The sequence below is a fragment of the Taeniopygia guttata genome, chromosome 7, assembly GCF_048771995.1.
Source record: "Taeniopygia guttata chromosome 7, bTaeGut7.mat, whole genome shotgun sequence".
Taxonomy (NCBI): domain Eukaryota; kingdom Metazoa; phylum Chordata; class Aves; order Passeriformes; family Estrildidae; genus Taeniopygia; species Taeniopygia guttata.
In genome coordinates, this window is record NC_133032.1 from 37,605,446 (window position 1) to 37,630,593 (window position 25,148).

At 40.8% G+C, this 25,148-nt stretch overlaps 1 protein-coding gene across 1 annotated transcript; it reads right to left on the minus strand.

Moving 5' to 3' along the window:
• Window positions 1-1,094: 1,094 nt before the first annotated feature.
• MMADHC (metabolism of cobalamin associated D) lies at window positions 1,095-13,915 on the minus strand. Its single transcript, NM_001245164.1, is given in 8 exon segments — window positions 1,095-1,408; window positions 2,514-2,600; window positions 4,951-5,081; window positions 6,290-6,395; window positions 9,027-9,235; window positions 11,987-12,131; window positions 13,551-13,596; window positions 13,887-13,915. Coding segments are annotated over 7 exon segments (882 nt in total). The 5' UTR covers window positions 13,560-13,596; window positions 13,887-13,915; the 3' UTR covers window positions 1,095-1,213.
• Window positions 13,916-25,148: the final 11,233 nt, after the last annotated feature.

Here is a 25,148-nt window from a genome sequence, read left to right on the forward strand (position 1 = left end):
GAAGAATTCCACAATTTTTCCAGTGTTTATCCAGGAAAATTCCCCAAAGTGTCCAGTGAGAGCCCTCCTGTGTGGATTTTGCAAACAGACACAGCACACTGCATTTTCAACTTCTTTAATCCTCTTGATGAGAAGGAGGAAAAAAAAAAAACAAAACAAAACAAGAATAAAATCTTTGGAGTAAAAAAGCCCAAAAATTCAGTGAAAATCCCAGGATCCTCAGGCAGAGGGAGCAAAGCTGAAAGATGGAAAATGGCTCCACACTGCCTGGGAGGAGATCCAAATCTGCTTTATTGCTTTTTTTTTATTTATTTTTATTTTTTTTTATTGCTTCAGCCCCAGAGCCAGAGTGCAAGGCACTGAAATTCCAGGTGTTGCAGGTGTCCTGGAATTCCTGCCCTGTTGTTCCCCCATGGATCTGATTGTTTTTGTGAGACCTGACCAGCCTGGAACCTTCTTGCAGAAACATCTTTCTAATTGCAATAATTGATCCTAATTACTCTTTGCATTTCCAAATTCCAGAGGCAAGTCTAGATTGCATCCAAGTCCAGGAAAACAATGATGAGATCCAAGCATTGCCCTATTATCTCTCTTTTTTTTTTTTTGTATTTAATGACCTAAGAAAGTTACAAAAGCAACTTTAAATTACATTTAGGTATATAAGCTAATTAAATATATTTGGCTAACACTGAGAAAATAAATCCCAAGCACCATGAAGACAAAAAAAACAGTAAGAGATGAGCAATTCCAGGATAATTAAGGATTTTGAGTTGGAGACCACTGAAAGTTGACCTCATTCTCATTTTCCAACAGCAAATGAGTGATTAGCTCAGATTTTATTAAGTTCTGTATTCTGGGAGAACAATTTTATGAGTCATTCCATTTTTTTGGCCAGTTGCTAATTTCAGGAATGGCAATTTGTTGGGAATTTCAGTGGCATTTAGTGAACACTAAACCAACCAGCGAAAGAACGGTCGAGGCAGGATAAAATGGAAAATTTAAAAAGGAAATGATAATTCCTTTGTTTCTCAATGCTGCCAATCCATATTCCAAACCCACAAGTGGTGAACATACATTCCCCAAAAGACCAGGAATAAATAACAGCTACTTTTATTCTCTAAGAACCTTGGGAAGAGAGGAACTCCCAGCGATGCCGACGGAGAATCGCCCAAGGACTCCACGAATCCCAAGAGGCCAAAAGGAGCTGGAGGGCTCAGTGGCCACTGAGCTTCCTCATGATGGGGCTGTGGGGCTCAGCGTTGGTGAAGATGCTGCCCACCACCACGTGGGTACCCCAAAGGTTGTGCCTGATCACCTTGCAGCAGCCCAGGTCATCCACGGCAAAGCCCAAGTGCCGGTAGCGCTCGTCCGTCTCCAGCAGCGAGTCGTTGGTGTAAGGCCCGAAAAACTGAAGGAAAAGAGAGACACAAAAAAATTTTCCACGTGAGGATTTGAAATTCTGATGGATGGTTGAAAGATAAGACTGAGTTTAGCTGTGTGGAGAAGTTTTTTGTTGAGTTGGAAAGGTTTTCCTTTCAAATCTCAATCCCACCCGCACCTTTGGAAAAGTGCAGGTGGGATTGGATTGATTTTTTTGCTGCCTCTGCAGGAATTAAGGCAGAACCCTGCTAGGAACAGCACAAACAGGGCATGGACTAAGGAGAGAAACTTCCTAGGAAATTGCAAAAGTTAACAATTTAACTTTGCAAAAAAACCCAAAAGAAAGGTGGTTAGAGGAGCAACAATGTGATTAAATTGCAAACAGATATTCAAATGAAACTGGTATTTAAGTATTCAAATTAAACTGGTATTTAAATTAAACTGGTATTTAAGTATTTATATTAAACTGGGATTTAAGTTGCACACACATATTTCAGTTCTTTATCTCAAGAGGAAGATTCTGACTTAAACCCCACTCCTGATTCTGGGCCAGGATGTTACTGCTGGATTCTGAAGACAAAACCCCACTTCCATCAATCCCTAATTCCTTCAATGTCTGGAATTCTGGGAAGCTTCTCCAGCCCTGAAGTGCCTGTTCTACCTTCCAGCCACGCCCTGTTTGCCTCTGTTGGCACAATAAATCCCAGCTTTTTGTGGTGTTTTTAAATCAAACCCCACTAAGCCCAGCTTTGCCACCGTCCCCTTGAACTGTACTCCGGCTTTAGCAGAGCTCAGACTAAAATCCATCTCCCACTGAAAGCTCCCACTGTTCCACAGCAACAAAAAGTTCATTTTTTTGGGGACAAAAGGATCATTAACAGGTGCAAAATGTTTTTAAAGCCTTCACCTGCACAGGTGTCAGGGTTCCCAAGTTACCTGGGCAGGGCAGAAATACCCAAGGGATTTGAGGAATAAAACTTCTCCAGTTCCCTAAAAGCCAATTTCATTTCCTGCCAATGCTGGTCCTGCACTCAGAGCCGCCACAGCTGAGCTCATAAATCTTAATTAATTCAAGGAATTATCCTGAAAAAGCTGGATTGAAGCCAAATTCCACAGAGCAAGAACGAACTTACTGCCAGTCCTGAGGTGGGATCAATGAAATCAGCCCAGTAGCCCTCAGCAGCAATTGCATAGCAGATTTCCTTGGCACCATTGATGAACTGGAAGGGAAAAGTTTGGGAAAAGAAAAGTATCACATGAGGTTATCACACAAAATTAATTACTTCTCACTTTACCTGTTATAAATAAAATCCTTCGTTTACTTACAGTTGTAAAAATTGGATTTTTCTCTGCAATTAGTGCACCAAGAAGCTCAAGGTTCCAAATTTATAAAAATATGATTTATTTAGCTTCAGACTCTTAAAGGTTCAAAAAAAGGGAAATTCACCCCTTACAACAAATGCTGTATTAGTTCAAAATAAGAAAAAGTTATCCCTTGCAATACAAAACTAGGGATTTTTACCCTTTAGAGTAAATTCTGTGTTAGTCCAAAATAAGGGAATTTTACCCTTTACAGCAAATGCTGTATTAGTCCAAACTAAGGGAATTTTCCTCTTTACAGTAAATTCTGTGTTAATTCAAAATAAGGAAAATTTACTCTTTACAGTAAATTCTGCAAGTTAGTTCAAAATAAAGGAAATTTATCCTTTACAATAAATTCTGTATTAGTTCAAAATGAGGCAATTTTACTCTTTACAGTAAATCATGTATTGGATCAAAATAAAGAAAATTTACTCTTTACAGTAAATTCTGTATTAGTTCAAAATAAGGAAAATTTACCCCAGTAAAATTCTGCATTTTGAAGTTTGCTGGCTCTGATGATTAATTATGCCCAAACTAGAAATTAAATCCCAAATATCCCAATTTTAGGCACAACATTTCTGATCCAGGATCTCTTCTGGTCCCTCAGAGTGAGGTGAATAAACACTTGAGCTGGATTCATGCAAATATTTTGATTTTAAACCAGATTAAAACACCAAAGAACAACAGGTCAGAAATAATTCAAAGAAAAGCAGAGGCTGAAATGAAGGAATTTTAATTTCTCTGTCATTTTGTGCTGTTTCCTTTTTTTTGTGGTGGATTTGGACAGCCCATATTTGTGTTTTAGGGCATTCCAGATTAATTTCAGGCAGAAATGTGATTTATTTCCAGCTGAAATGCTGGGTTTGGGGGTATTTTACAAACTTGAGGGAGAAATGTTATTTTCTGAGGTGCTGAGGGCAGTGAACAGCGACACTCAGTGGGAAAATGGTAAAATTGTGGAAAATGGGAAATAAAGGGTATTTTAGAGCCCTCTAGAGGTAAAAGAACAAGACAAAGTTAAGATAAAAAACACAACTGAAATCCAGGGTAAAAAGATTTAAAAACATTCATTAAAGTGGAAAAAACCCCAGAGAAACTGGTGATTTTTCATATTTTTGGCCAGTAAAAAGTGCAGTGGAATCTTAATTAAATGAATTAAATAAAAAATGATAATTAATAATTATAACATAATTATATTATAAGTAATATAAAAGATAAAAAGATAATATAGATCTATATAATATATATGGAATGCAATATAATATAAACATTTTTAAAAAGAAATCAAACCCTAACAAAAGTGAAACCCTAGAAATGCAGGAAAGCTTCGTGAATATTATATATATATACACACACATATATATGGTAAGCAATATAAATTTTTAAAAAATAAATCAAACCCTAAAGAAATGAAACCCCAGAAATACAGCAAAGATTCAAGAATATTTTATATATATATATATATATATATGTATATATATACATATAATATATGATAGAACATGCAAGGTAATATAAATTTTTTTAAAATATATTAACCCTGAAGAACATGAACCCCTAGAAATACAGCGTGTGTGTATATATATATATATATATAATAATATATATATATAGTATGCAATATAATTTTTTTTAATAAATCAAACCGTAAAGAAAGTGAAAGCCCAGAAATGCAGCAAAGCTTCATGAATATTATATATATATAATATTAAATTATATATTATATATAAAATATATAAAATATATATAATATATAATATAATAATACATATATAATATATATTGCATACCATATATATATATATGGTATGCAATATAATATTTTTTTTTCAATAAATCACACCCTAAAGAAAGTGAATGCCCAGAAATGCAGCAAAGCTTCATGAGTATTGTATATATACATGAGTATTGATATATATATTCATGAGTATTGTATATATACATATATATATATAAATATATTATGTATTATATATTATATAGCATTATATATAATATCAATAATTTTTCTTCAATAAATCACAGCCTAAAGCAAGCGAAATCCCGGAAATGCAGCAAAGCTTCATCAATATTATACATATATGTGTATGTGTATATATATATTAGTATGCAATACAATATCACTTTTTTCAATAACTCCCAGCCTACAGCTGTGAACCCCAAAAGGCAGGAACGCCTCAGGCCCCAGCCCAGCCCTTGGTCCCTCACGTTGTCCAGGAGCTGCTCCCGCTCCTGCTGCACCTCGGGGCTCCAGGCGCTCATGTCCTGCGCGCTCCTCTGCGTCACCGTCAGCACCGTCAGGCTGCGCGCGCCCAGCTCGGGGAACAGCGGCTGCAGCTCTGCAAAACAGCAAAAAACACACTGCTGCAGCTCTGAAATCAGCAAAAAACACACTGCTGCAGCTCTGCAACACAGCAAAAAACACACTGCTGCAGCTGTGCAATATTGGAATCTGAGGTATTGATGATTCCCAGATTGTAAAAGTCTCTGTCTGTCAGCCCCGCTGCCAAAGAAGAAATCATAAATAATCTGTGCTGGTTTCAAGGTTGTTTATTCTGTTTATCTCTAACATGTTCTGCTGCCCTGCCGCAGCTCTGTCCTGCAGGGCAGCGTGTGGGGCTCTGCCCTCAGTGGGATGGTACAAACATTAAATACCACAAACTACCTGTGCTGGATTTACAATAACGTGCCAACATCTGTCACCTACGTTGGACAGTGTGTCCCCAGCCTGAACCAACAGAAAAATGCCAACACCACAGTGAAACATGGAGGGCATGAAGAAGGAGAAAAAGGACAAGACACACCCAATTTCCTCCATCTTGTTCCCTTTGGACCCCTAATCTAGAATCCTAAAATTTTACTTTTGCACCCATGCCGCACTTAATTATTACTTATATCAAACGCTCAGAGCTTGTAATTCATCCTGTAAGATTGAAAACTCTTTTCCATGGACAGAGATCACAGACAGTGTCTCTGGGGGCTCTGTCCAGGGGGTTCCTGACCCCTGCCAGGGTCCCAGACCTGCCAGGGCAGCCAGAGGAAAGCCCTGGATTCCCACATGGAATTAACTCCAGAATTTCCCTGGCACTAAAACAACAACTGGAAATTACATTTGAAATGAAATATTGCCAACAGCAATTGGTTTCCATTGTGCCCAAAGGGATTTTTGTAATTAACAACTCAGACTTAACTTTTCACTGGTTTTCCATGGAAATTTGAGTTTCCTGGTGTAAATAAAAATGTAAATAAATATTGATGTAAATAAAAATGTCAATAAAAATGAATCTTTTCTCAGCAGCTCAGGCAAATGGATTTTTGTAATTAACAACTTAGAATTAACCTTTCACTGGATTTCCATGGAAAACTGAATTTCCTGGTGTAAATAAATGTTGCTGTAAATAAAAATCGAAATAAAAATCAACCTTTTCTCAGCAGCTCAGGACAGGCTAAAGGGGTTTTTGTAATTAACAACTCAGAATTAACTTTTCACTGGTTTTCCATGGAAATTTGAATGTTGCTGTAAATAAAAATCCAAATAAAAATGAACCTTTTCTCAGCAGCTCAGGACAGGCTTGCACTGCACATTCCACCTTGGCATTCTCAAAGTAGGTCTCAGCATTATTGATCTGCTGCTTCTGGGGAGCATCAGAACCCTAAAAAGCACAAAAATCCACATTTTTTCACTTCATATCAATCAGGAATTACTCAAAGTATCAAAATATGCTTTAGTGATCAGACTCACTGAGCAGTTTCAGGTGTTTGCAGTGGCACTTCACACTTTTCTTATTAAATATTGAAATAATAATATTATTAAAGATACTGAAAGTTATTAAAAGTTACTTAAAATATGAAAATATAGATATGCAATTATATCAAGATATTAAAAATATATAAGAAAAATATATATGGAAATATAAGAAAATATATTAAAAATAGATATGAAAATATAGATATGAAAAGATATTACAAGATAGATATGAAAATATATATGAAAAGTAAAATAGATTTTGGTGTTATTTAAAACCACACAGGTATATTTATATTTTATAGAAATACTAAAATCTTCTATTTTATTGGAACTGTATTATGTTAAAGCAGAATATATATAAATACAGAGATATTATTAGAGAATAAAAACAGAATATAGGTAGAATGTAAATAGAATATATAGATAGAATAGAATATAGAGTTTATATATAGAATATATAAAAATAATAAAGACAGAATATAAATTGAATATATAGATAGAATAGAATATAGAATTTATATATGGAATATAAAAATAGAATATATAGCTCAACTATAAAATTTATATATAGAATATATAAATATAATAGAATATAACTATAAACACAGAATACAATATATAAACATATAAAAGTATATAAGTATATAAAACATATATAAGTATATAAATATGTATAGAAATATAGCTATTATAAAGATATATATTAAACCATAAATTTTTATTTATTAGATTTGAGGGAATGTTGGGATCATGCTGCCATTATACATGGGTAATTTTTTATAATTTTTATTAATATTTTATTGTTTTCATTTATTATCAGTTTGTTTAAAATCTTATTGCAATTAATTTTATTAAGAATTGTATTGTATTTTTATTATATTAATAATGATAAATCTGAATGGCTGCTAGAATCCTCTCACTGTGAAATTAAGGCATTCTTGGGTGAATTCCCTGGTTTTTAGAACTAAACATTGCCCAAATTTTTAAATCCATGCAGTAAAACACTGAAGGAAAATTCCAATTTTACTGGCTGTATTCATAATGATGAATTTCTCATTTTGAATTTCGTGGACTTCTGGGTGCATTTCATGGTTTTTAGAACTAAACACTGCCCCAGCTTTGCAAATCCAAATCAGTGTAATAAAACAATGAAGGAAAATTTCAATTTTACTGGGTATATTCATAATGATGAATGTGGAACACTGCCAGAATCCTCTCCTTGTGAAATTGAGGCATTCCTGGGTGAATTTCATGGTTTTTAGAACTGATTATTGACCAAACTTTGCAAATCCAGAGCCAATCAATAAAATACTCAAGGGAATTTCAATTTTACTGGGTATATTCATAATGATGAATCTCTCATTGTGAAATTGGGGCATTCCTGGGTGAATTCCATGGTTTTTAGAACTAAACATTGCCCAAACTTTGCAAATCCATGCAGTAAAATACTGAAGGAAAATTCCAATTTTACTGGTTGTATTCATAATGATGAATTTCTCATTTTGAATTTCGTGGACTTCTGGGTGCATTTCATGGTTTTTAGAACTAAACATTGCCCAAACTTTGCAAATGCAAATCAGTGTAATAAAACAATGAAGGAAAATTTCAATTTTACTGGGTATATTCATAATGATGAATGTGGAACACTGCCAGAATCCTCTCATTGTGAAATTGAGGCATTCCTGGGTGAATTCCATGGTTTTTAGAACTAAACATTGCCCAAATTTTCAAATCCATGCAGTGAAATACTGAAGGAAAATTCCAATTTTACTGGTTGTATTCATAATGATGAATTTCTCATTTTGAATTTCGTGGACTTCTGGGTGAATTCCATGGTTTTTAGAACTAAACATTGCCCAAACTTTGCAAATGCAAATCAGTGTAATAAAACAATGAAGGAAAATTTCAACTTTACTGGGTATAGTCATAATGATGAATCTCTCATTGCGAAATTGGGGCATTCCTGGGTGAATTCCATGGGGTTTTTAGAACTAAACATTGCCCAAACTTTGCAAATGCAAAACCATGAAATAAAATACTGAAATTCCAATTTTACTGGGTATATTCATAATAACGAATCTGTCATTATTAGTGATTTTGGTGGACTTCAGTGAGTTTGGTGGACTTCTGGGTGAATTCCATGGGGTTTTTAGAACTAAACATTGCCCAAACTTTGCAAATGCAAAACCATGAAATAAAATACTGAAATTCCAAATTTTACTGGGTATATTCATAATAACGAATCTGTCATTATTAGTGATTTTGGTGGACTTCTGGGTGAATTCCATGGGGTTTTTAGAACTAAACATCACCCCAGCTTTTCAAATCCAAATCCACGAAATAAAACACTGAAGGAAAATTTCATTTTTACTGGGTAAAAGGCGGTGAGACTTGACCAACAGCAGGTTTGAAGCCTGAAATGCTCCCATTAAATCACTCCTAAAATTCTGTTTCAAAACCGCCTGAAGTGTTTCTGCCTGAAGAAGTTTCAGGGCAGTTTCTGGTGCAGAAAATGCATTTTTTGGGGTGCCCTCACCTGGAGCTCGCTGATGCACTGTGCCATGACGAACTGGTGCCGGTCAGCGGCCGAGGGCTCTGCCAGGAGGTCGGGCAGGCTCGGGGGGCTCCGGGGGGGCGCGGTGCCCTGCAGGTGACACCCGAAGCCCATGTGCCCGGGCAGCTGGAACCGCTGGTCCTGCGGCCCAAAGGGCCCCATCAGCTCGTCCGGCCACACCGTCCTGGGACCTGCGGGGGTACGAGAGACAAAAATGGGCAGGGCAGGAGAAAAACAAGGAGGAAATCCCAAAGAGAGGCAAGAAATCCCAAATGCGGTCAGGAAATCGAAAACGTGGTCAGGAAATGTCAAAAAACAAGAAGGAAATGCCAAAAAAACAAGCAGGAAATCCCCCAAAAAAACAAGCAGGAAATCCCAAAAAAACAAGCAGGAAATCCCAAAAAGAGGCAAGAAATCCCAAAAGCGGTCAGGAAATCGCAAACGCAGTCAGGAAATGCCAAAAAAAAAAAGGAGGAAATCCCAAAAAAGACCAAGCAGGAAATTCCAAAAGAAAAAAAAAACAAGCAGGAAATGCCAAAAAAGCAGCAGGAAATCCCCCAAAAAAGACCAAGCAGGAAATGCCAAAAAACAAGCAGGAAATCCCAAAAAGAGGCAAGAAATCCCAAAAGCGGTCAAGAAATCGCAAACGCGGTCAGGAAATGACAAAAAACAAGAAGGAAATGCCAAAAAACAAGCAGGAAATCCCAAAAAAGAAGCAGGAAATCCCAAAACAACAAGCAGGAAATCCCCCAAAAAAACAAGCAGGAAATCCCAAAAAAGCAAGCAGGAAATCCCCCAAAAAAGCAAGCAGGAAATGCCAAAAAACACAAGCAGGAAATCCCAAAAAGAGGCAAGAAATCCCAAGAGCGGTCAGGAAATCCCAAACACGGTCAGGAAATCCCAAACGCGGTCAGGAAATGCCAAAAAACAAAAAGGAAATGCCAAAACAAACAAGCAGGAAATCCCAAAAAAAACAAGCAGAAAATGCCAAAAACAACCAAGCAGGAAATGCCAAAAAAAAAAAACAAGCAGGAAATGCCAAAAAACAAGCGGTCAGGAAATGCCAAAAAAACAAGCAGGAAACCCCAAAAAGAGGTAAGAAATCCCAAACGCGGTCAGGAAATTGCAAACGTGGTCAGGAAATGCCAAAAAGCAAGAAGGAAATGCCAAAAAAAACCAAGCAGGAAATCCCAAAACAACAAGCAGGAAATCCCCCAAAAAAACAAGCAGGAAATGCCAAAAAACAAGCAGGAAATCCCAAAAACACAAGCAGGAAATGCCAAAAAGAGGCAAGAAATCCCAAACGCAGTCAGGAAATGCCAAAAAAAAAAGGCAGGAAATCCCCCAAAAAACAAGCAGGAAATCCCAAAAAAGAAGCAGGAAATCCCCAAAAAACAAGCAGGAAATCCCAAAAAAAAAAACCAAGCAGAAAATGCCAAAAAACAAGCAGGAAATGCCAAAAAAAACCAAGCAGGAAATCCCAAAAAGAGGCAAGAAATCCCAAAAGCGGTCAGGAAATCCCAAACGCAGTCAGGAAATGCCAAAAAAAAAAGGCAGGAAATCCCCCAAAAAACAAGCAGGAAATCCCAAAAAAGAAGCAGGAAATCCCAAAAAAACAAGCAGGAAATCCCAAAAAAACCAAGCAAGAAATGCCAAAAAACAAGCAGGAAATCCTAAAAAGAGGAAGAGAATGCTAAAGGCGGAGAGGGAATCCCAAAAAACAGCAAGAAAATACAAAAACCAGTGAGGAAATCCCAAAGAGGCTCAGGGAATCCCCAAGCGGATCAGAAAATCACAAAAATGGTCAGGAAAACCCAAAAAACAGCAGGGAAACACAAAAAACAGTCAGGAAACCCCAAAAAACAGTCAGGAAACACCAGAAACTGGCAGGGGATGACAAAGTCGGGCAGGGGATGACAAAAAATGGGAAGAAAATCCCAAAAACCAGTCAGGAAACCCCAAAAACCAGTCAGGAAATGTGAAAAATGGGCAGGAAATCCCAAAAAAACATAAGGAAATCCCAAAAAAACATCCAGAAATCCCCCCCAAAAAATCAGGAAACACCAAAAACCAGTCAGGAAATCCCAAAGCTGGTCAGGAAATCCCAAAAGCAGCAGGGAACCCAAAGAAACCCCTCTCCCACATGAGGATTTCATCCCAAACATCAGCACTGCAAAAATCCCACTCCCAAACTGCGCTTTTAAGGGAAATAATTCGCTTTTTCCTTTTATAAATGTGTTTTTTTATTTTTAAATTTACTTTTTCTCCTCTACCAAGTCAGAAATCCTGTTTCCAAATTGGGATTTCAAGGGAATAAATTTGCTGTTTTTTCCCTAAATTTCTTTTTCTTCCTAAATTTGATTTTTTTTTTTCTTCTACCAAGTCACAAATGCCACTTGCAAACTGAGATTTCCAGGGAATAAATGTGATTTTTCTTCTTAAATTTGCTTTTTTTCTACCACGTCAATTTGGGGTTTCAAGGGAATAAATTTGGGGGTTTTTTTTCCACTAAATTTCTTTTTCTTCATAAATTTACTTTTTTTCTTCTCCCAAGTCAAAAATCCCACTTCCAAACTGGGATTTCCAGGGAATAAATTTGGTTTTCCCTTAAATTTTCTTTTTTTCACCTGAATTTGCTTTTTCTTCCTGAATTTGATTTTTCTCTTCTACCAAGTCAAAAATCCCATTTCCAAATTGGGATTTACAGGGAATAAATTTGCTTTTTTCCCCCCTAAATTTTCTTTTTTTTTTCCCCTCAAATTTGCAGTTTTTCCCTGAAATTTGCTTTTTTCCCCCTAAATTGGCTTTTTTTTTTCCCTTAAATTGGCTTTTTTTTCCCCTCAAATTTACTTTTTTTCCCCCAAATTTGCATTTTTCCTTAAATTTGCATTTTTTTTCCCTAGACTTGTTTTTTTTTCCCTAAATGTGCTTTTTTTCCTTACATAAATCAGGAGGTGCAGCAGCCACGTGAGACTCATCCGAGCCAGAGGATCCTGCAGTGGAAAAAGCTTTGGCATTCCCAACTCTTTTGAGCAAGGAATAAAAGCCTGGGAGGTAGGTGACCAATCTTGCTCTGTTACAGAGCACCTGAGGAAAGAAAAAAAAATTAATTAATAAATTAATAATACCATAAATTAATAATTTATTAATAAAAATCAAATTAAGCATTTAAACACAGCTCTGTGAGTCACCAAAAAAAAAATCCTCCTTCAAGAATTACGTTATAATTTGAATTATGACCAGCTGTAACATCAAGTTGTAGAAGTGTTTTATTGTTATTTTTATATTTTGCTGTTCCAAGAAAGGAAAAAACTTCAAAAACAAGTGGGTTTAGTGTTAATTAAAGCCCTGAAAATTTAAAACAGCACCACTGAAACCCCAGAATTTAAATTAAATTATGGCCAGGGATTGTCTCTGTGGTTGTTTCCTGGAAAATACAAATCCCACCTGCCACAGTGTGGGTGTTTTTATTCAGAAAATTCAATTTTTCAGGTGAGGAATAGCAATTCTTTTTGGGAAAATAACAGAAAAATACTTTCCTCAAGCACTGCAGCCTTGATTATTTAAAAAATGATGCAATTTTACATAAAAAAGAGGAACTTTCAGAAGTAATTTACTTTTAAAAACAAGAGAATAAATGCTGCTATTTGGATGTTAAAGATAAAAATTTTTTAAATTAAAAAAATTTAAAGCATCAGGACCTAAGGCAGTTTCTCATCCAGCACTTCTGTGTAAATATAAAATAATTTCTACCAAATTATAAAAAAACTCAAATGCTTCAAGACACATTTAATGTATGACTTAAATCAATTATTTACAGCTCAAGCCTGGAGCTGTCTCCTTCTAAAACAGCTTTAAAATGTTCCTGTAACACAACAAAAATCTGATTCCACTCTCAAATCTTATTTTTTATCGTGTTAAATCGCTGTTGAAATTAATTTTGGCATGATGAGGATGTTATAAACAGATGTAAACAATCACAGCCAACATGTAATTAGCAGAAAAAAGAATTTTTCCTTATGCTCAGCCTGGGTTAACACGGAGATGTCGCTAATTACAGCTCATTTATGCAAATATTGACACACCTGGTATTACAATAATTCATGAATTATTCATGTCCCCGCGGCGAGAGCAATAAAAACAATCAATAAAAGGTGTTTTATGCTCCAGCCTGGAATCAGCTGAGTGCCACCAACAGAATCCCTCTGCGGCTGAGCGCAGGGTGATGGAAAAAGCAGAAAAACAATGGATTTAATCTCAAATTCCATTGTAAAAATGGGATATTCCCACTGGAGCTGGATTGGGATTTTAGGGAGAAATTCCCCCCTGGGAGGGTGTGAAGTCCTGCAAGTTCCAAACACGCTGGAAGCTGTCCCTGCCCACGGCACGGAGTGGGAATGAAATTATTTTTAAGGTTTTTTGGGGTTTTTTTTTCCCACCCAAACCTGTTTGTAATTCCATTTAATCCTGAATTCCGCCGTTCCTGGGATATCCGCACTCACTCACATTGGCCATGACGCTGCTCTCCCCTCTCTGGCAGGCTCGGACACGCCTGGAAAAGAGAAGGGAAGAAAGGAAACAACAGAAAAAGGACGAGGAAAATGAAGGAAAGAGAAAAGGGAATTAAAAAAAGGCGCTGAACTCCCCGGCCACGGAGCCCCCTCACAGCCCGCACGGCCTCCCCACCTCCCAGCAGCGGCGCCGCCGCGGACAGACAGCGGCAGCCGACGGGAAGGAAGCAGCAAATACAAACGGGAGAAGAAAACGGGAAAAAGAAGCGGGAAAAGGGAGAAAGAAGCGGGGGAAAATAAAAATAAAAATGAAGCCCCCGGCCCCCCTCACCCCTTCCTGCAAAATGGCGGCGCCCACCCGCCCCCGCCGCGCCCTCGCCGCGCGCCTCCAGGCGCAGCCAGCCGATCCGCCGAACACCTCGATGCGCGCGGCGTGGAACCGCGCGGGATCTGCCGCTCGGCGTTCGGTTGCTCAGGGCCGCGGGAGGGGGAGGTGGAGGCCGTGAGGGGAAGGCGGCGATGGCGGCGGGGCCGAGGAGGTTCCCGTGGGAGCGGTGGGGCCGGGATCGGGCGTGGTGGGGCCGTGGTGTCCCCTCGGTGTCCCCTCGGTGTCCCTTCGGTGTCCCCTCGGTGTCCCCTCGGTGTCCCCTCGGTGCTCCCAAGCCGGCGTTGCCCCGTGTGGCGGGGCTGTTCCCGCGCGGGGCAGCAGGGGGCGCTCACAGAGCGGCAGCCGCCCCTCATCGCCCTCAGCGTTCCCGGGAATTCCCAAAAAAAGTGAGAAAAGGGGAAAAAAAAGGGGAAAAGGGGTTTTATTTGAACGAATTAAAAGGAAAGGGGGGTGTTTCTGCTAAGGAAAAGCGCAAAGCCGGCGGTTCGCTGGGAATGGGAAGCATCAGTGGCCGTTGTACCACAAAATTATGTCTTCAAGGGCGATACATCAAATAACTTCTACAAATTAATAATAAAGATATTTAAAACCTGCTCTGTTGGTTTTGGATTTTTTTAATGGAAAAGTTCTGGATAGGTTCCCCAAGGTATGGTCACAGCCCCAAGGATTAAAATTTTTTCCTCATTTTATTGCCATTTCTTCACTGTCTGTCCCAAGCAGCGTTGCTGGTGAAGAAAAAGGAATTTTAATCTCTCCCAAATAAAAGTTTGGGCGTTCCCATCCCTCAGTGATTTCGCACAAGGCCTCGGATTTATTTTCCTTTTAAACCAGAGGTTTCTGGACATTTATTTTGCTTTGTCACTGGTTTATTAGCAGGAATTTATTAACATAAAGCAGTGCCAGAGGTTTGCATAGTTCAAAATCAGAGCAGGACATTGGGTTTGTGGCCAGAGTAATAATATTCAGCCTTACAATGTCCTTACTGCATTTAATAAAGTCTTGGCTTTATTTTATCGGGATCAAGAGGAAATTGTGATGTCCATTCCTAAACAATGTGATGTATTAAGTAGCTATAATGTTGCAATTTTTGATTTTTGGACTTTTTTTTTTCATGAGCGCATTCTTTCACTATTGGATGCCACTCAACTCTTTTATTAATTCAATGTTAGCACACTTAATTCTCGTTTGCTTTTGCATTAAATATTCATGTGGAATCTCTGAACTTCAGAAAAAAAAAAAAAAACAGAAAAAAAGAGATGAGAAATCAGAGAAATTCAACTTTAACTCTTTACAGAATGTAATTTATTCCTCTAGTAGGAAGCACTGTGGATTAAATCCAGCCTGTATTGACTTGTCCTTAGGCAATCCCAATTTATCTCCTCTCCAAGGCTGCCACTTCCAGCTACTCCAATCAATCCATGAATTATCAGCCCCTCACATTTGTGGCTTGAATTCATAAAGATTCATTTCAATAAAATTCCTATTCAAAGGAGACTGCGAAATCAAACGTTCCAATTACAGATTTATCAAATATTAATAAGGAAAAAAATCTTCCTGATCTTTTGGATGCCAACATCCTTCTCCCCTGGTGTCAGGAAAGTAATTAGCAGCTGGCTTTGATTAAATTCTTCCCTCGGAGATTGCTGCTCTCAGTTTGAAGGAGAGGAAGAAATGCACACGACAGGATTCCAAATTCCTCCTTCCAAAGCCTTTTTGGAAAAATCCACCTGGCTTCAGTTCAGGGAAACTCCTCAGTGTCCAAACCTGGAGCTGAGAGCTGAAATTCATGGCCAGGTTTTGCTGTTGTTGCTGAGATTATTTTTTTCCTCAGGGATCTTCAGCATGGAAAGGATGTGGAGCTGCTGAAGAGTCCAGAGGAGACCGTGGAGAGGATCAGAGGGAAAGGCTGGGAATGTTCCCCTGGAGAAGGGAAGGATCCAGGCAGAGCTCAGAGCCCCGGGAATGTTCCCCTGGAGAAGGGAAGGATCCAGGCAGAGCTCAGAGCCCCGGGAATGTTCCCCTGGAGAAGGGAAGGATCCAGGCAGAGCTCAGAGCCCCGGGAATGTTCCCCTGGAGAAGGGAAGGATCCAGGCAGAGCTCAGAGCCCCGGGAATGTTCCCCTGGAGAAGGGAAGGATCCAGGGAATCCTCAGAGACCTTCCAGGGCTCCAGGAGAGCTGCAGAGGGACTGGGGACAAGGGATGGAGGGACAGGAGCCAGGGAATGACAAGGGACAGATGGGATATTGGGAATTGGGAATTCCTGGCTGGGCTGGAATTCCCAGAGCAGCTGTGGCTGCCCCTGGCCGTCCCCAAGGCCAGGCTGGAGCAATTTGGGACAGTGGGAGGTGTCCCTGCCACGGCAGGGGTGGATTGGGGTGAGCTTTAAGCTCCTTTCCAACCCAAAGCATTCCATGATTCCAGGATTCTTCTCTCTCTCTCTTTGGGTCAGGGATTTCCTCTTGGCACCTTGACCAGGCTGCAGCACCGGGAAGAGCCTCAGGAATTTTGGAACTTTCCCAGTCACCAGCACACTCTGCTTGAAAATTGAACTCCAGAGCTCATCTGGGATTCTCCTTCCCTGGATTCCCTGCTCTGGAAGCAGAGGAGCCAGAGGTGCCCTGAGAAGCTGCTTTGGTGCCCAAGACAAGCAGAAAGTGAATTTTCAGCTGTTTCCTCTCTGCTCTTCCAAGAACCCAGAGAAGCTGTGCAAACTCCATCCTTGGAGTCTTCAAAACTCTAGGAAGAGGTCCTGGAATTGGACTGGAAATCCCAAACCAGGATTTCATCCCTAGCTGGTTTTATTCCCAGTTTCACTGTGGGAAATAGTAAAAGGCAAGAAGATTTTCAGAAAGCTGGGAAACAAAACAGAAAACTTGGAGCTAACTGCAGCTGCAAAATTTGAAAGCAGAAAAAGTTACCACAGTACAGCAAGCAGGGACATGAAACAATAACTTGAATTTTAGGTATTTTCCCTGGTGATTTTCCTTTTGGATGCAGGAGTTGCTGGTTAAATAGTGCTAAAAAAAACCCCAGATATTCTTTTATTCCCATTGCCCATTTATCTGTGCAATGATGGATTGTGCTGGTGCTCCCAATTTTCCTAATGGCACCCATTAAACTTCATTAGGGCTGTGTAAAACCCGAGTTCAAATCGTTGCCATTGATTTTGCATCTCTAAAACAGAGAATTCCAGACCTCCCCGGCATTCCAGCCCCATTCCCTGAGTTCCCAGAGGGCAGCAGAAGGATTGGCATTGTGGTCCAGGGGAAATTTAGCATCACCCCACAAAGTTCTCAGCCATCCTTTGTCTCTGCCCCACCTATTGTAAATGCAGGAGAACCCAGTGGGAAGAAATGTCGATGTCTGACTCAATTCAGAAGGCTGAATGATTTCTTTATTATAACTATGCTAAAATACATTAATATACTATATAAAAGGAGGATACTAAAACTACATCCTACTTTCTCTGACTCTAACACAACTCATGACCCTCTCTCTGTCCAGCCCCAGTGGGTTGGATTGGCCATCAGCTCAAACAATCCTCACAGAATCCAACCAAGCATCACCCCAGGGAAACAATTCTCCAAACACATTCCACATGGGAAAAACAAGGAGCAGAAATAGAAATTGTTTTCTCTTTCATTTCTCTCTGTGCACCTCTATGAAAAATCCTGAGAGGGAGAGAAATGTGCTGCCACACCAGCCAGGGAATTTTTAGCCTCCAAACTCCAGCTCAGCTGTTTTGTTTATCCATTTTATTCCCTGTATTTATTTTTCCTCACGTTTTCACTGGGGCTCCCCCTTCCCTTGACCTGCTAAACCTCGGGAATGAGGAATGGCTGCTCCTGAGTGGGGATGGAGGAGAAGGGAGGAAAGGTTTTAATGTGCTCTTTCCCCCCAAAAATAAACATCCTCTGGCTATAGGAAGAGTAAACTTCCCCTGGAAATGGATGTGTTTATATGAGCAATCCCTTTCTTCTGGCATTTCCAGAGATTTGCTGGCTACCACTGGGAAAAGAGGCTTTTAGAGGAGCGGTGCAATTACAGCAGATAAGTTTTTGTAGGATTTGTTTACTTTTTGGGAAGACATTCCCCCTTGGATGGATTGCTGTGAAGCTGAAAGGGATTTCCTCCTTTATCTCCTGCCTGTCCCTGCCTGCTGGAATGTCCACCCAAAGGACAAGGCAGGAAAAAGCCTTTTCCCAGAAAACTGCTTGGCTTTGACTCTGCTGTACTGGGAATTTACTGGGAATTCTTTACAGCTCCCCCTGTATCTGTAATCTCCCAGTTTTTCACCAAAAAGAGAATTTTACCAACCTTCCTAAACCTGGATGTGCCATTTCCAGGGACATCCTTCCAACAGGAGCCCTGATGCAGGATTATCCAGATGGATCTGAGGTTGAGGCAGGCATTAATTCACCTCACTTCAGTTTAAAACAGAGAAAATGGAGCTTTAAAACTTTAGAATTTGCTTGGTAGGGATTAAAAAGGGATATTTTTCCTGGGAAAAGCATGAGTTTCCTCCTTGCTGACGTGGGATGAGTGAGGAGATTCCCAATTCCTTTTTCTCCAGGTCCCTTCCAGCAGCACCTCAGGGATGCTGCCACATCCAACACAGATTGTGGGGAACAGGAAATTATTTCAGGCTGGGTGTTTTGGGAGATATTTATATTTATATTTATATTTATATTTATATTTATATTTATATTTATATTTATATTTATATTTATATTTATATTTATATTTATATTTATATTTACCACTGGTCCCAATCCAAATTTATGGAATTTAGGTGTCAATAATTTACTGCCAAAGCTGGATGCCAGAAATAGTCTGGATTAGGTTTAATGTGACCTGAATTTGGTGGCAAATCTGTGAATTTATGGAATTTAGGTGTCAATAATTTACTGCCAAAGCTGGAGGCCAGAAATAGTCTGGATTAGGTTTAATGTGACCTGAATTTGGTGGAAAATCTGGGAACTTATGGAATTTGGGTGTCAATAATTTACTGCCAAATCTGGATGCCAGAAATAGTCTGGATTAGGTTTAATGTGAGCAGAATTTGGTGGCAAATCTGGGAATTTATGGAATTTGGGTGTCAATAATTGAGTGTCGAGGCTGGAGGCCAGAAATAGTCTGGATTAGGTTTAATGTGACCTGAATTTGGTGGAAAATCTGGGAATTTATGGAATTTGGGTGTCAATAATTTACTGCCAAAGATGGAGGCCAGAAATAGTCTGGATTAGGTTTAATGTGACCTGAATTTGGTGGCAAATCTAGGAATTTATGGAATTTACGTGTCAATAATTTAATGCTGAGGCTGTCACCAAGGCTGGAGGCCAGAATAGTCTGGATTAGGTTTAATGTGACCTGAATTTGGTGGAAAATCTGGGAATTTATGGAATTTAGGTGTCAATAATTTAATGCCAAGGCTGTCACCAAAACTAGAGGCCAGAATAGTCTGGATTAGGTTTAATGTGAGCAGATTTGGTCGACATGAAGCTGAATTTGGAAAAGGACTGGTTTGTATTTTGCATTTTCCTGAGGTCCCAGCTCTTGGATGGAGAGATCCAGGAGGAGCAGGAGGGCGTGGAGCTCTTTTTTGGGATCTGCTGGTGGCAGAGCCACCAGGCTTGGCAGCCTGGAATGCTCCAGGTCCTGGTGGTCCTGAGCCCTCCATCTGCTCTGGAATGTGGCATTCCCCTCAGAACTGGATCAAAATCAGCTTTTTTTTTTTTTTTTTTATGGGCTACTTCAATTTTTGGTCAATCTTTATCCATCTGGGAAGTGTTAGAAAATCTGAGGAGGCAGAATTCCTGCTTAAACCCAGTTGTGCCATGCCTAATGGGTACTTATTCCACCAGATTCCTCATTTATTGTTTGGGGTTTTTTTTTGGGGTCGTATTTTTTAACCCTCCCGGATGGGAAGTGTGTCTCAAAAAAAAGGTTTATGGCATGGTGGGCTGCCTGTGAGTTATGGGGCTGTTCCTGTCTGGCAGGGAATGAAAGAGCCCCAGCATCTGGCAGAATGTGAGAGCAGAAATCACAGAACTTCCCACTCGGAGGAGCTGGGCTGGCTGATGGATGTTGTGATAAAATGTCTCTCTTGACGTGTGAGGCAGGACACTTGGAGGCCCTTTCTGTCCAAATTTATGGGGTTTAACCAAACCTCCTGGCTGGAAATGGGAGGGAATCGGTCAGGGTGCAGCATGCTGCCATTGCCATGCTGACAATCCCTGAATATTCTTCTTTTTTCCTGTGTTTTAGGAGCAAATCTGAACTCAGCTCTGTGAAAAGGGAGGTCAGAATCCCCAGAATTTCAGGACACAGTCCAGGAAATCTTCTTGCAAAGCCTCATCAGGATTCTCCTTACCCACATTCAGAGCTCAATAAAGTTTATGGAACACTTTACAACGCCTTTAGTGAAAACTGGGATAAAAATTCCCATTGGCAGACATTACATTTTAGGAATTCCCAGATATTTTCCCCCTTCCCATTGGGAGATATTTCATATTAGGAATTCCCAGATATTTCCCCCTTCCCACTGGCAGATATTACATTTTAGGAATTCCCAGATATTTCCCCCTTCCCACTGGCAGATATTACATTTTAGGAATTCCCATATATTTCACATTAGGAATTCCCAGATATTTCCCCCTTCCCATTGGCAGATATTTCATATTAGGAATTCCCAGATCTTCTCCCCTTCCCATTGGCAGGTATTTCATATTAGGAATTCCCAGATATTTCCCCCTTCCCATTGGCAGATATTTCATTTTAGGAATTCCCAGATATTTCCTCCTCCCCATTGGCAGACATTACATATTAGGAATTCCCAGATATTTCCCCCTTCCCATTGGGTGATATTTTATATTAGGAATTCCCAGATATTCCCCCCTTCCCATTGGCAGATATTTCATATTAGGAATTCCCAGATATTTTCCCCTTCCCACTGGCAGATATTTCATATTAGGAATTCCCAGATATTTTCCCCTTCCCATTGGCAGATATTACATTTTAGGAATTCCCATGTATTTCCCCCTCCCCATTGGCAGATATTTCCTATTAGGAATTCCCAGATATTTCCCCCTCTGAGTCACTGAGGGAGGCAAAATCCAGGTGTGAACTCCCTGTCTGGGCTTTCCAGCATTGATTTGATACTTGGAGGTAAAATTATTGCTGTAGAGAGGCCTTGGCTGGGGTCACAAAGTAAATAATTATTCAAATGGCTGCATTTTGCTCTTTCAGATATTTAAAATTGAACCTCTTAACTTGAGAGCATTTTTACTGTGGAGAACAAAACCCTTCTGCTGAGAAACCTGGTTAGGTGCTGTTACCTAATTCTGTCACCAAACTCTTGTTCTGAATTTGCTTTTTTGTTGTTTTCCTCATTCCATGGCACTGCACTTTATCCTTCAGGAAGAATAAGAAACAGTGGAATTTCCAGAACACGTTCCTGGTGGGTTTAATATTCCCTTTTTTACCAGTTCAGGAATAACAAACAACCTCCTGACTTGTCACTGACAGATTCTTTTTTTTTGCGTGTGTTGGAATGACTCAAACAAATGAGTGAAAACTCCATTTTTCATGTGTCAACCTTTCTAAAGGTACCTTAAAATAAAGGCTCTTCACTTTCTCACGTCGACTTCAGAAGGAAACATCAGACATTCCTCTTCAAAAGTTCTGATAGGAACAGAGGAGATGATCAAAGGGAGAGGGAAGTTTGCTGAAATTCTCTGCCTGTGTGGTGGAGCCACAAAATCTGTGGGTTCCCATCCTGCACATCAAATTTCAGTCTGCAAAGGGCAGCCAAACTCTTATTTGGTGCATGTTGTTTGCATTTTTAGTTGTCAGGATCTTCCAAATGACCAAAAAAAAGGAAAATCAGAGGGGTTAATCTGTGGGATAAATCAGTATTTTCCTCTGGGATAAATAAATACTGATCAGAAGAAATGGGATTGTCCCTGGTCCATTTTGATGATCCCCTGATGAATTTTTTTTTTTTTTTAAATTTTAAATTCCACTTACCTCCCAGACTCATGCACAACTTTGACAGCCCCAGGATCACTTAGTTGGAGCTGAATTAATATTTCCTTCTGACTCGTAGATTAACCACAAAAACCCAGAGATGCAGCAATGTGCACATGATTTTCTTGAATTTGTAGGTTTGTTTTTTTGTTGTTTTTTTTTTCAACTCCACACAGCAGACCCAACATTTTGTGCTGTCTCCCAAATCTTTAGCTTTGACAGAAGGTACAAATCGGTGTCTGGTGTGTCTAACAAAAGGCAGCATCAACACATCTCTGCGTACTTGAATATTCAAATCCACATCTTTATTCATCTCCCTCCAGAGTTGCTCATCACCAGCTCTGGGGATGAAGCTGGAGCTCAGGAGAGGTTTCTCCACACAGGAGAGCCCTGAGGTGATGCTGAGAGCATCATTTCATCACCCCCAAATTCAGCATCCCCTGGGAGCAGCCCCAGCTCAGCCAAGCCTGAAGAGAAAGGAAAAAGGAGCCTCCTGCTTTGCCCATCCTTTCTGCCCCGAATAAAACAACTTTTGGAGCGAATCAGTTGGAGGGAAGAAAGCCTCGGGGCTGAATGTTTAGCTGAGTGAATCAGTTTGGTGTGGAAAAGCAGCAAAAGGGCTGAATCCCTTTTAAACTTCTCTTTTTCTCTCGTGCTCGCTTTTTTTCACCAGGGAGAAGCTGCTTTCAGCTCACCCCTGGGACCCAGATGAGGCTGTGGTTACACCAGTGGCTGCAGTTATTACCCTGTTCCTTCAGGTGTGGGAATCCAGAGCTTCCCTCTGGCTGCCCTGGGACCCTGGCAGGGGTCAGGAACCCCCCTGGACAGAGCCCCCAGAGACACTGTCTGTGATCTCTGTCCATGGAAAAGAGTTTTCAATCTTACAGGATCAATTACCAGCTCTGAGGGTTTGATATCAGTAATAATTAAGTGTGGCATGGGTGCAAAAGTAAAATTTAGGATTCTAGATTAGGGGTTCAGAGGGGACAAGATGGAGGAAATTGGGTGTGCCTTGTCCTTTTTCTCCTTCTTCATGCCCTCCATGTTTCACTGTGGTGTTGGCATTTTTCTGTTGGTTCAGGCTGGGGACACACTGTCCAACGTAGGTGACAGATATTGGCACGTTATTGTAAATCCAGCACAGGCAGTTTGTGGTATTTAATGTTTGTACCATCCCACTGAGGGCAGAGCCCCACACGCTGCCCTGCAGGACAGAGCTGCGGCAGGGCAGCAGAACATGTTAGAGATAAACAGAATAAACAACCTTGAAACCAGCACAGATTATTTATGATTTCTTCTTTGGCAACGGGGCTGACAGAGACTTTCTACAATCTGGGAATCATCAATACCCACAGATTCCGACATTCAGGAGCCTTTTGGGAGGGAAGGAACTTGTGGAAAAATTGGCATTTCTCGTTAGCAGGGGCTCTGCAGAGCTGCTGAAGCCAGCGGGTTTGGAAAGGTCACCGAGGCAGGGTGGCTGTGGGCTGTGACTTCTCTTTTGTAGCACATCACTGCCTGCTGTGCAGTGCTGTCCCTCCAGACTTCCCGAGGATGCTGGGGGAGCATCCCTGGCTCCAGAGCTGTCACCCTGCCAGCGACAGGGCACAGGAGATGAAGGCACCGCTCCCTGGGACACCTGGTGAATATTTATGGTGGCAGCAGGAAGAATCTCATGGAGCTGCTCAGCCCTGGGGGGAATCTGGAGCTGATTTTGCTGTTGCTGTTTGATTTGCAAGCTGCCAGGAACAATCCTAAAAACCAGATGAGAGCCCTCAGTGCAGAGCAGTGTGACAGCCAAGGCCACACGTCCCTCGCTGGGCTGTGACAGATGATCATAACTCACTGATCACCCAAAAAACACCCCAGGGGCGAGGAAAAGGGGGAAAAGATCTGCTCAGATCAGCCAAGGAGCTGCTTGGCCAACCCTGCCCAGCTCTGACATGGGGTGCTCAGAGCAGCTGTGGCTGCCCCTGGATCCCTGGAAGTGCCCAAATGTCGGAATCTGAGTTGTTGATGATTCTGAGATTGTAGAAAGTCTCTGTCTGTCAGCCCCACTGCCAAAGAAGAAGCCATAAATAATCTGTGCTGTTTTCAAGGCTGTTTATTCTGTTTATCTCTAACATGTTCTGCTGCCCTGCCGCAGCTCTGTCCTGCAGGGCAGCGTGTGGGGCTCTGCCCTCAGTGGGATGGTACAAACATTAAATACCACAAACTACCTGTGCTGGATTTACAATAACGTGCCAATATCTGTCACCTACGTTGGACAGTGTGTCCCCAGCCTGAACCAACAGAAAAATGCCAACACCACAGTGAAACATGGAGGGCATGAAGAAGGAGAAAAAGGACAAGGCACACCCAATTTCCTCCATCTTGTCCCCTCTGAACTCCTAATCTAGAATCCTAAAATTTTACTTTTGCACCCGTGCCACACTTAATTATTGCTTATATCAAACACTCAGAGCTGGTAATTCATCCTGTGAGATTGAAAACTCTTTTCCATGGACAGAGATCACAGCCAGTGTCTCTGGGGGCTCTGTCCAGGGGGGTTCCTGACCCCTGCCAGGGTCCCAGGGCAGCCAGAGGGAAGCCCTGGATTCCCACACCCAAAGCCAGGCTGGAGCAGCCTGGGACAGTGGGAAATGTCCCTTCCTGTGGCACTGAGTGGCACAAGATGCACTTTAAGCTCCCACCCCAAACCATCTGGTGGCTTTCTGAGCCCTCTGCTGCCCGTGCCCCTTTGGCCCTGCCAGCCCTTCTCCTCACCCATCCGTGCCTGTGGAGTGGTTTGAACTCTTGCCAGTGTTGAAACTGAGCCCTGGGCAGCAGCAAAAGGCAGGGCTGTGTGTTTGTGCACTGCCTGCTGATTGCCTGGGTCACAGAAAAGTGGGCTGCACTCAGATTATTGCCTTTGTCCACGTTCCTGACCTTTTGCCTCACATATTGAGCGGCCCGCGGGTGGAGGAAGGAGGATTAAAGGTTAAGGAACCTCTCTTGAAAGAGTTAGGATGCCTAAATGTTTAAAATGTTTCCTTTCCCCAGTAATTCCAATCTATATTAAAGCTAAAGCCCTTCTGAGAGGTAATAAAACAGAGCAGTGGAGGAGATCATTGGGGAGATTAGGAAGAAGAGACTTAAGAGCTTACTCTTGATGCTTCTGGGTTTATACTTTGTTC